This window comes from Boleophthalmus pectinirostris, unplaced genomic scaffold (assembly GCF_026225935.1).
Source record: "Boleophthalmus pectinirostris isolate CB_2022bp ecotype Guang Dong unplaced genomic scaffold, ASM2622593v1 HiC_scaffold_2, whole genome shotgun sequence".
Lineage (NCBI taxonomy): Eukaryota > Metazoa > Chordata > Actinopteri > Gobiiformes > Gobiidae > Boleophthalmus > Boleophthalmus pectinirostris.
The window spans coordinates 2,248,043-2,259,772 of NW_026571152.1; the positions used below are offsets into that span (position 1 = coordinate 2,248,043).

An 11,730-nucleotide genomic window follows, 5' to 3' on the forward strand; every position below is an offset into this window, starting at 1 on the left:
GGATGGATCATGGGGAAGTGGAGGTTTAATCCACAGTAGCTGTAGATATAATAGTTGGTTGGTCATTATTAGAATTGGATCTGGTGTTTTTCGCTTGCATAATGGGTTCGATGTTGGTCTTAATTTTCATTTAAGTGGTCTTTAAAAAGTTCTTAAAGTCTTAAATTTGGGGTAGTCAAACCTGGGGATACCCTGTAGCAATTGGTCTCTTTTCTTAGCAAAGTTTAATATTAGTTGCACTTCAGTTAATGCAACAATGATAAAGAAAAAAATATGTATATATAATTCAATCTGGCACTGAATGATGCCTCTGTACAGCTGTTTCCAAATCCATTAGAAATTAGTGTTTCTATATTACACAAAATTGGCCATTGTGAGTTTTAAACAATGTTATAATGTTGTTACCTGATCAAAAACACACCTGCTGGAGTTGTGTTTAGTTTCATTCACACATGCTTGAGTAATCTTTATTATTAGTCCGTCTACATCTCCAACGCTCAAAAATGTTCTATTCCACCTTGAGATGTCGTACAGCAGTAGTTTTCATGTTAACAGCTACTGTTTACCATGTGTTCATGATCCAAATGATTCTAGGGAGAAATATATAGTTTAAAAACACAGTGGAGCACTTCCTGTATGGAGCATACAACATAGATCAGAAAATAGCTATAGGGTCTTTAAACACATTTGGGCTCAGTTGTTATGTAATTTTTAAGTATTTTATTTATTTATCATTTGGGTTCCTCATGCAAAGTTTAGATTACAGATAATCTTATAAACATGATTAATACTCCCAAAAAAAAGTGTGACAAAAACTGATACATGGCGACATTCTTGTGTAACAACTTTTACTTTTTACCAGATTTAATGTTGTAGTCCAAACCCAAAAATATGAACCCACACTTTTGTCTCTTCTTGTTCCTCTTCTTCAGATGGAGTCTCCAGCCTCCACGCCTGTGCCCCCTCCGCTCCACCTGCTGGCCGCCGTGGGTAACAGCGACATCTCGTCACCGTGTGAGCAGATCATGGTGCGATCGCGCTCTGTGGCGGTGAACACGGCCGACGCTGCTTTAGCCACAGAGCCCGAGTGTCTGGGCCCGTGTGAACCGGGCACCAGCGTCAACCTGGAGGGCATCGTGTGGCAAGAGACCGAGGACGGTGAGAGGCATACAGACACACAGGGATGCTTGCTGACTTTTAATGTGAACTGTTTAACATTGTGAAGTAAAGGTATCCTTCAGTAAAGTTTGTTTGGATCTCCATTAGCCATTATCTTGACAATGGTTGTACTTCCCGAGTCCTAGATCTTTAAATCACGTTCATAACATCCCATTAAATCAATAGTATTAGAACGTAGTAACTGAAAAGTAGTGTTTTCAACAAATGATAACAGCTGAGTACCTCAGTGACATATTGGTGATTGGTAAGGCTTTATCTGGCATTATCATCTCTACAGTTGTCTTGTTTTTAACTACTGTTTTGATCTGAACCCCTCCTCTCTGTTCAGGTATGCTGGTTGTGAACGTCACCTGGAGAAATAAGACGTACGTGGGGACTCTGCTGGACTGCACTCGCCACGACTGGGCCCCTCCCAGGTACAAACCAGCACAAACCAGAACAAAATAGACTGTCAGATCTGTGTGATGACATTTAACCTGGATTTATCAGAGAGTTTCTGAAACAATGGTGCCACTGGTGACTAGGGCCATGAGTGATGTGTCACTAATCAGAGAAACAATGAACATTGTTATCAACCATTGTTTTTGTCAGACAGGAGTCTTGTTAAGTTTTTCTTAAGTTCTGTCAGAGACATAACTTCCCCTAGTCTTGCTCTTATTCCTAGCTTATTCCTGAAGAATCTTAAATTAAATGATAACTGTAGGGTTTATCGATCATTAATGAACTAAATTTCTCTTGACCTACTTAAACTTTGTATTTCACATGTTACAGCTTCAAATAAAGACTAGATTTTATGTTTATTCAGGCATCATTTCTGAGCAGTACTTACATTGGAACACTATTAAAAGCTCAAAATTCTGCTTTTCATTACATGTAGTAAATGCTTAATAGCCTGAGGTTTTGTGTTCTGTTTAGTTTTCTAAACTGTGTGTGCTCGTGCAGGTTCTGTGACTCTCCGACCAGTGACGTGGAGATGCGAACGGGCCGTGGTCGTGGCAAAAGGATGCGCCCGGGCAGCAACACTCCTCTGAACGACAACAGTAACTCCTCTGACAGTAAAGCCAGCGGCAACAGTAAAACCAGAGGAGCTGCGGCCAACAGCAAAGGGCGCAGAGGCAGCCAGACGCCCGGGGCAGAGGACGCGAAAGCTAGCCCCTCCGCCGCTAAGAGGAAAACCAAACCTGCCTCAGACATGGAGCCCACGTCCAGCTCAGAGGACACCAAGGGCTCCAAGAGGATGAGGACCAACTCTACAGGTCAGACAGCAAGGGAACTATTGATTAGGGCTGCACAGTTTGTCACAATCAAATCGAAATCGCAATCCGAGTCGGCACTATTATTAAATCTCAAAGGCTGCTGTAATAGAATGTGCTCTGCAGGCAACGGATGTTCTCTTTGTATAGAAAAGTTGTACCTGTGGTCTAGACTTGTCTGAAATTCACATGATTTGTGTATTCAATTATCAGTTCAGATTTCACTCTTCCCTCAAATGTTAACGCTCCAGTGCCAAATTCTGCATGTAGTTTGATTTTAAATGCCATAAACATAAAATCTTAGATACACTTTAAACACGTCCAAGAAATCACTTTATTTTTGTCTTTTGTAGGTAAATCTGAGGCAGTAGACCGGACCTGCCCCTCTCCCGTGCTCATCGACTGCCCTCATCCCAACTGCAATAAGAAATACAAGCACATAAACGGACTCAAGTACCACCAGGCCCGCGCCCACAACGACCAGGACGTGAGGCTGGACCAGGACGCCGACAGTGAATACGGAGACGACTCCTCCCTCCACCCGGACAATGTCTCGTGTAACGGAGCGGCCATCTCTCCAGCCCGCTGTGCCACCCCCAAAGGCCGAGGGTTCGATGCCCCCTCCCCCTCGGCAAAAAAAGGCAAGAAGAAAGCGGGGGAGGTGGAGCCAGATGGTACGGACGGTGGAGAGGAGGGGGGCTGTTTGACCGACGACGCTAGTAACGACGGAATGGACGATAGAAAAGCGAAGAAACTGGCCGCCGCGGGGAAGAACGACAAGTTAAAAGGCGTTAAACCGGGACGCCCTGCATCTGCGGCCTCAGCAGCTCCCCCGCAAGGAACGCCAACAAACTACAACCTCCAAACTGCGTCCCCCGCCATGGGCACAGTGGTACAGTCCATCCCTAAAAGCCCACAACTCAAAAACGCACAACCGAAACCTGTAGACCCCGCGACCAGCCCAGCATTGGCGAAAGACAAGAAAAAGAAGGATAAGAAAAAGCGGGAGGGCAAGGAAGGGGATAGTCCCAAAGCGAAAAGACCAGAAGATGGAAAGAGTCCGTACGCAGAAGATGCCTTGCTCAACGGTTCATCGGAACAACAAAGCCGGTTAGCCAGCATCAAAGCAGAGGCCGATAAAGTTTATAGTTTTTCGGACAACGCTCCGAGTCCGTCAATAGGCGTGTCTAGTCGGAATGAACCAGGAGCGCCGCCAAATCCGCTGCATTTGAATCAGAATGGTGCAGATAATGCATCGGTTAAAACGGGAAGCCCGGCGTATTCGGACATTTCGGATGCCGGGGAAGACGGGGAGGGCAAGGAAGGGGTCAAAACGGTTAAAACTGAACCCGACCAAGGAGCGAGAGAAGCGGCTAAAAAGAATCTATTCCCGCCGCAAAATCCCTCAAAAGACTCCCCGTACTATCCTAATTACGAGGCGTACTATTCGCCAAACTACCCCAATCCTAGCCCAGGAAATCAGCCCAATTCGGCGCACGCAGATGGAGCCGTTAAGATAAAAAAGGAGGAGGATTTGGAAGGAGAGGAGGTGAAATTAAAAACTGAGCCACAAGACGACAGGAAAGGCGAAACAGGACCTCAGCAGCAATCTGTAATCCAGCAAAGATCAAACATGTACGCACAGCCGCTGTACTACAACCAGTACTACGTCCCGCCGTATTCGTACTCACCCGAGCAAGCTTACCACGCGCACCTGCTGGCATCGCAGAGCCCCAACGCGGCTGCTAACCCCGCCTACCGCCAGCAGTATGACGAGAGGCAACGGCAGGACGGGAAAAAAACGGACATTAAACAGGAAGTGAAAGCCACGGTTCCGCCCACTCTCTCCCGAGCGCCCAGTTTGACGGATCTGGGAGCGAAGGGAGCGAAGGGGAAGGAGGGCGGCGGAGACCAGGCGAAGTCCGTGATCATGGCCAAAGCGGAGGAGCAGAAGCCTCAGACAGGAGCCCAGCAGCAGCAGGAGGGGCTGAAGATGAAACTGAGCGAAGCAGGGCATCATGGGAAAGAAGAGGGCAAACAGGGGGCAGAGTCAGGACGCACTGCGGGGGTGGAGCCGGCACTGTGGTACAGACAGGTGGGTACATGGTTCACTCTTAGGATTTCAGTTTAGTAAGAAGTCATGTAGAGTGTGAATGGAGGTTGAATTTCCCTCACAGAGCTGATTGTGCGTCTTGTAATCCAGAGCGACTAATAGCCCGGAAAATACGGTATATTTGGCCCGCGAGATCATATCAAATCTGTATTAGAGCTGCCTGCAGATATACTATAGATACATTATTTATTTAAAATGTTTTTATTTTATATTCTGCTTGTTCTAGATTTAATGTTTAAGAAGAACTATTATTAAACATTTATTTTAATCAGAAAAGGTTTAACATTACATATCTCGAAAGCAGAGAAAACATGCAGATGTTGTTCAAATTTTTCAATATTTAGTTTGGCCCATGACCGTTTTTAATTTTGGCATCTGTGAATTTAAGTTTGACCCCCTGAAATAGTACATCACTTCTTCTTTGTCATTTTTTATTTTATTAGTATGTGTGTTTTTGTCACTTTTTAGCCAGGTTATAATGTTTCCTCCTCAAAAACACACCTGCAGTTGTGTTTTGTTTCATTCACACATGTTTGAGTAACTCTTTATTATTGCTATTATTATTAGCCTTTTTACATCTCGAGAGCTGAAAATGCTCTGTTCCACTTTGTGATGTCATGAAGCCGTGGTTTACTACTTTACAGATTCTTTTACCTTTTGTTCTGTGAAGATGGGCCATTCCAGAGCTGAAATGATCCAGATGATTCTAATAGAGCTCTATGCTGTTTAAAAACACAGTGTAGCACTTCCTGTATAACTGTATGACATCATAAGCCTAGATATGCAGGATTTGTGTGTTAAACATGTGAATGAAACAAAACACAACTCCAGCTTTGTTTTTGACGAAGAAACATTATAACAAAGATAATTCTAATAGACCCTTTTAACTCAATTTCTTTATTTAGTAAAAAAAAAAAAAAGGTTAATATACTTGTACTTATTAGTAGTTCTCAATCTTTTCATCCCAAGTACCACCTAAAAAAATATTTGGCCTTCATATACCACCAGATCTAAACCAGGTCTATAACTGGACCATTCCGGGTCTAAAATAAGACTACACAATTGCTCTTCTGCTTCTTAACAAGGACAGTTCCAAATTAAACTAACTCTAAATTCAGCAAATACTTGAACTACAGAGTGACACACATGTCCCAGTGTTTAGTGAAGTACTGCTATAACATTTACATAACTATGGAGACCTGTAAGTATTCAGTTCTAAACAAATATAAATTGATAGTTGCCTTGTATTTCTCCCACACTCACCTGTTGTGTTTTGTTGTGATGTTGTTGTTGTTTATGGACCTTTTAGGAGCCGGACTCTCGACTGTGGCCCTACGTTTACCCAAACAAATACTCGGACGCCCCCAAACCCCAGGAGGAGGAGCGATGGAAAGAGGAGCGCGACAGGAAGTCCAAAGAGGAGAGGCCCCGCGCAAAAGAGGGCGCCCCGAAAGAGGAGCCTAAAGACGGGGAGAGTCGGACCGTGGGCCCCGAGGAGCTGAGGGCTTCTGGGAAAGAGCCCCGAGCTCCACACATGCAGTTCTCCTCCCCCTTGTCCCAGCACCAGTACATGCCCTACATGCACGGGCCCTACTACAGCCAGGCCTACGACCCCAGCCACCCCGGGTACAGGGGCATGCCCTCTGTCATGATGCAGAACTACCCAGGTGAGGGGCACACGGAAACACTGGAGTTGTGTGTAGGAGGCAGATTAAACTCATGATTAAACTAAACTCCCAGTTCTTTAGTTCGCGCACTATATTCTTTCACTTCTATGTTATAAATGCTTTTAATCTCATTCAAAACAATGACTTAATTAATCATTTTGGTTAACTAAAAGAGCACTAACATTAAAGACCCACATTTTTCAATTTCAGTTATTTTAAATAGATGTGCCATATGTCAGTAATTGTTTCTACTTCATTTTAGCCTTTTATGCCTAAATGTCGTTTTGTTGCACCAGCCAAAAAATGCATAATGAAGAAGAAAAAAACACAAGTGGCACCAGGTTATAAGTCACACTTTTTGGGAGAAATGTATTTTATAAAGTCAGAGACCAGGAACCAACATTTTCTGTGTAAAGTCAAGTTCTAGTAATAAGAATAGAAGAGAGAACAACAGACTGTTAAGGTCACATATGAACAGTTCTTCAGATAACTACAGTCCCTGACAAAAGTCTTGTCTCTTATCCATTTTGTAGAAACAAAAGCTTATAACCTGACTTTAAATTAATCGATTGGTTTTAGAAATGTCTCATATGAAAGCTAAAACCCTGCTAAATTATGCTCAATATACTAAAATAAATTAGCTTCACTGAAGAAAGATTGATCATTTAATAAACATAGAAAGGTCAGATTTTGGCAAGACAAAAGTTTTGTGGCCTTGTCATATGATGCACCCAATCCTAGATTACAGCCTCACCTGTGATCAGTTACTGATCAATCAATTAGTGGGTGTGTATAAAAAGAAGCCCAGCACACCAGACCTTCACATCAACTGCAACTTGACCTCTGACAACATGCCTAAGATCCACCCTGAGACCAAAGCGTTAATTATCAAGAGACTGAAGACCAGATCCACTGCTGAGGTGGTGACACCTTCAATGTGTCTCAGCGTCAAGTACAAAGAATAAGAAAAAGATCTGAAATGACTGGAGATGTTTTTGACAAGCCCAGGTCCAGCAGACCCCGCAAGACAACTGCTCGGGAGGACCGTTTGTTGATTCAAAAATCCAAGGCCCCTTTTCCACTGCAGCAGACTCCACCAGGCCTGGTCACCTCAAGTCCCTGTGTCAACCACAACAGTTTGTAGAATTCTGTCTCGAAATGGCCTCCATGGTCGAATCAGTGCACAGAAACCAGCACTAAACAAAAGGCAATTAAAAAACCGTGAGGCATTTTCCAAGGCCCACAGCCTGCTAAAAAGGATGGACACTGGAAAAGTGGCAGAAGGTGGATTTCTCAGATGAATCCTCGGTTGAATTACATCACAGCCGCCGCAAATATTGCAGGAGACCTACTGGAGCCACATGGATCCAAGATTCACCCAGAAAACAGTTAAGTTTGGATGGCGGAAAAATCCTGGTCTGGGGTTCCATCCAGTCTGGGGGTGTGCGAGACATTTGCAGGGTGGAAGGCAAATATCAATAACCTAAAATATCAAGAAGTATTAGCTCCTCTTACATTCCCAACCATAAAAGGGGTCAAATTTTGCAGCAGGATGGTGCTCCATCACATACTTCTATCTCTACATCAAAGTTTCTCAAGGTGAAGAAGATCAAGGTGCTCCAGGACTGACCAGCCCAGTCACCAGACATGAACATCATTGAGCATGTCTGGGGTAGAATGAAAGAGGAAACATGGAAGACAAAACCAAAGAATCTTGATGAACTCTGGGAGGCATGTAAGACGCTTTCTTTGCTATTCCTGATGACTTCATCAACAAATTGTATGAATCATTGTTGAACTGCATGGATGCGTCCTTCAAGCTCATGGAGTCATACAAGATATTAAATATGGATCTCACAGCACCACTACTTCATTCACTGACGTTATGCAACATATTTTTGTATTTGAAGTAAATTATTTGTTCAATTTTCTGTAGGCGACAAAACTTTTGTCTTGCCAAAATCTGACCTTTCTGTGTTCATTAAATGATCAATCTTTCTTCAGTGAAGCAAATTTATTTTAGTATATTGAGCATCATTTGGGAGGGTTTTAGCTTCATATGAGACATTTCTAAAACCAGTCGATTAATTTAAAGTCAGGTTATAAGCTTTTGTTTCTACAAAATGGATAAGCGACAAGACTTTTGTCAGGGACTGTATAACATAAACAACAGAACAAGTTTACCAAACTCTCCATCTCACTCCAAATCACTAAATCCATTCAATTCTTCATCCTCGGTGTCACTTCTGAAAAACTCAATGACCTCCAGAGGTAAAGAGCGCCGCTTCCTCCTCTGTGTCGCTGTCGTCAGACTCGGCATCAGTTCTAGTTAGAATGATTCGGGCCTTTCTGAATCCCGACAGGATGGTTTCGATGTCACTGAAGTCCAGGCTTTGTCCATCCATCCAGTGACTTCAGGAAAGTTTCATGGTGCATCCTCCCGATTGCCGTGAAGCTGTGTTCTCCAGCCCCGCTTTCCTCCAGTTCCTCACAAGTTTCTCGCTCACTCCAAACTTTCTATCTGCTGCTCGATTACCGTTTTCAGCTGTATATTTCACTACTTGTAGCAGGACAGAGGCTCTTTGTGCAGTAAAGGGTGAGGTGACAGAGGTACAGGAGGAACAGCAGATACTCACACACAAGACTAGAGCCTCTCGCCGCTTCAGTGTTTTTTTATATATATAAGTCGTACCGGAGTATAAGTCACAGAACCACTCAAACCATGAAAAAAAGTGTGATTTGTAGTCAGAAAAACATGGTAAATTCTGTTAATTGATAGAAGCTAATTATATGTTAGTATCGTGTAAGAAACATACCAGCCTATTCCACCAGTGTATTGTCCATCATGATTTGAGACAAGGTACAGGTTGTGGTATCTCAATTTTGTTCAGTAAAAAACTAAAATGGCTTTCAATATTAATTTCCTGAACATAAACACAACTGAACTTTAATAATGACAGAGGATTGGCTGTAGAGATCTCCTTTCAAATGTTATTGATGAAATTACGTAATGGCCCCGCCCATCTTGATTCCTGACCTCTTCTGTGTCTGTGTTCAGGCTCGTACCTGCCGCCCGGTTACTCGTTCCCGTACGGAGCAAAGGGGGAGGAGGGCGAGAAGGCTCCACGCTCCAGCCCCAACGTGAAGCCCCCCGGAGAGGCCAAAGCTCTGGACCTCCTGCAGCAGCACGCCAGCCAATACAAGAGCAAGTCCCCGTCTATCCCGGACAAACCGCCGCCCCACGAACGGGAGCGGGACCGGGACAGAGACCGAGACAGAGAGAGGGAGCGGGACAGGGAGAGGGAGGGAGACAGGCAGCCCAGGTCCTCCCCCTCGCAGAGAATCATCCCCTCTCATCACCTGGGATACCCTCTGATCTCCGGACAGTACGAGCTGCCATACGCCTCAGGTACGGACTAGACTGTTATCAGGTCAAACGGGAATTCCTGTAAAGACTTTTTCAAAAGATGCATTTTCTTTTTTAAATGTTATATTTTCATCATTTTGAAATCCAGACATCCAGCTATTTTAGACTATGGACAATCTGAGCATTTGTTGTGTCCCATGACAAGAATGGATAGAATTAGAAATAAGAGATGCTTTTGGAGATGGTTTGTAGACAGTGTGACATGTACAGAGGAGAGTGTGAATATATGGTACAGAGGAGAGACAATGAACATTTATAGACAGAAGGATGCTGAGGTTTGAGCTGCCAAGAAACTGGAGGCCTACAGGAGGATCAGTGAGATTGATGCAGTGAAGGAGAGCAGGAGTTAGTTTGAGTGATAGAGGAGTAGATTAGATGGTGCACATTTATTGATTTCCTAATTGTGAATGTCATGTCTCTTTCCTCAGGCCTCTCGTCTTCAGCCATCGTCGCCAGTCAACAAGCGTCTGCTCCGTCCATGTATCCACCTCCCCGGAGGTGAGACCGGTAAGAAGGACTTCTGAATTTACAAAGTTTAGACCTGGTTTCCCACACTCAATGTAGTCCTGGTTTAGTTCTGTTTTAGTCCTGGTTGGATTCAGATTGGGTCTAGTCCTTCTGGTACTTTAAAAAAAACAAACTCTTGAGTTTATAGTGCTATGAACAAACTGTTCTTCTATCTACTGGAAAATGTATGAATCAACGTTTAGTAGTTTGGCATTCAGCAGCATCAAGTCTCCCCTTTTTCTTATTGCTGTTTAAGTGGATTATTGTGCCCTCTTGTGGACATTTGCTAACACGTACACCTGTTGATTTTTTTTTATCCCTCAAGTCTAAACCCAAACCTTTAACTTTTCTATAAATCCTCATACATTAAAAATAAATAAAAATAAATCAATAAGTCAATAATACAAATTATATGTATATTTTTTTATTATAGACTTGTCCAGTTAACAGTCTGAAGTTGTATAATAACCAAAGTAAATATTTAACACATTTGCTTGGTTATTCTCAGACTCAGAAGCTCCAGTTTTACTTTGCTTTATCCAGCTTTAGACCGGTCCTTGTTTTGTGTTGTGTGTTTTTTGTTTTTTTTACATGCCCTGGGTTAGTTTAGAGAAGTAAAAATGCAAATCTAAACATACTTTGTTATTGTGAGAAGTTTTTGAACAACTTAATTTTGCATAGTAATCTTTCTATAGTGAATTATTCTAATGACATCTCGTCTCGTCCCTTAGGCCCACCTGATTGGCTGACCTCCCGCCCCTCGCACCATGTGACTGGATCACGTGACCTCAGTGGTGTAGGTTTGATTCCTCCACCAGGACGTCCGGTCTTTCAATTTTTAAAACGGCTTCCGACTTTTACGGTGGACCTACCAACAAACCCACAAGCCCACTGTCCTCACTGTACCTTGTGCTCCGGGCCAGACATTTACACACTTCACACCCAGAACAACAACCCTGGTGCTGTCGTGAGGCCGCCGTTTAGTTTTTTTTTTGTTTTTTTGTTTTTCTCAAAGACTTGAATGAATAAATAAAAGCGAGATTCACATTTCGGTGCTGGCATTTGACTCAACCTGAGCGGTAGCAGCGACCTTTTGACCTCCATGCGACCCGGAAGTAAATAAATAATTAAAACACTGTGGATGGAGGAGGACTGGCCAATCAGAAGCCTCCTTTCGCTGTGTGGTCGTTGTGTACCTGTTTTATGAATGAGAGAGCGCGAGAGTGGAGTATGCGTGTATATATGTACAGTTGAATAATTTTAAGCCTGTTGGATGCTGTTTGGATTTCCTACTCTTTGATTTTGTCTGGTAGCCTCTGTTTTTCTACTGTTGTTGATCTGATATTAAACCTGTAGCTGGTGCCTCCATCTTGTGTCTTAATTTACTACATTTTAATTAAAAGCTGTGTGAAGTCGACGCCTATTCACAAGTTATTACAATTCCTGCTGAGGTGTCCCTTGGCAAGACATGTCACTCACATCGTTACTACAGGCTGCTCAGGTCCTGGGAAGAGCTTCTGACACCAAATAGACATTCTAGTATTTTTAAAGTAATAAACATCAAAACACAAGAGCAGTGTAGAT

At 43.2% G+C, this 11,730-nt stretch overlaps 1 protein-coding gene across 1 annotated transcript in view; it reads left to right on the forward strand.

Moving 5' to 3' along the window:
• The window catches only part of znf609a (zinc finger protein 609a), a 44,578-nt gene extending 33,066 nt beyond the window's left edge, over nucleotides 1-11,512 (forward strand). Inside the window, exons 3-10 of the mRNA XM_020923925.2 lie at nucleotides 933-1,158; nucleotides 1,508-1,595; nucleotides 2,122-2,435; nucleotides 2,786-4,527; nucleotides 5,855-6,212; nucleotides 9,271-9,621; nucleotides 10,068-10,146; nucleotides 10,878-11,512. Of these exons, the coding sequence (XP_020779584.2) occupies nucleotides 933-1,158; nucleotides 1,508-1,595; nucleotides 2,122-2,435; nucleotides 2,786-4,527; nucleotides 5,855-6,212; nucleotides 9,271-9,621; nucleotides 10,068-10,141 (3,153 nt within the window). The 3' untranslated portion in view covers nucleotides 10,142-10,146; nucleotides 10,878-11,512. The remainder of the gene's footprint in view (nucleotides 1-932; nucleotides 1,159-1,507; nucleotides 1,596-2,121; nucleotides 2,436-2,785; nucleotides 4,528-5,854; nucleotides 6,213-9,270; nucleotides 9,622-10,067; nucleotides 10,147-10,877) is intronic.
• The last annotated feature ends 218 nt before the right edge of the window (nucleotides 11,513-11,730 follow it).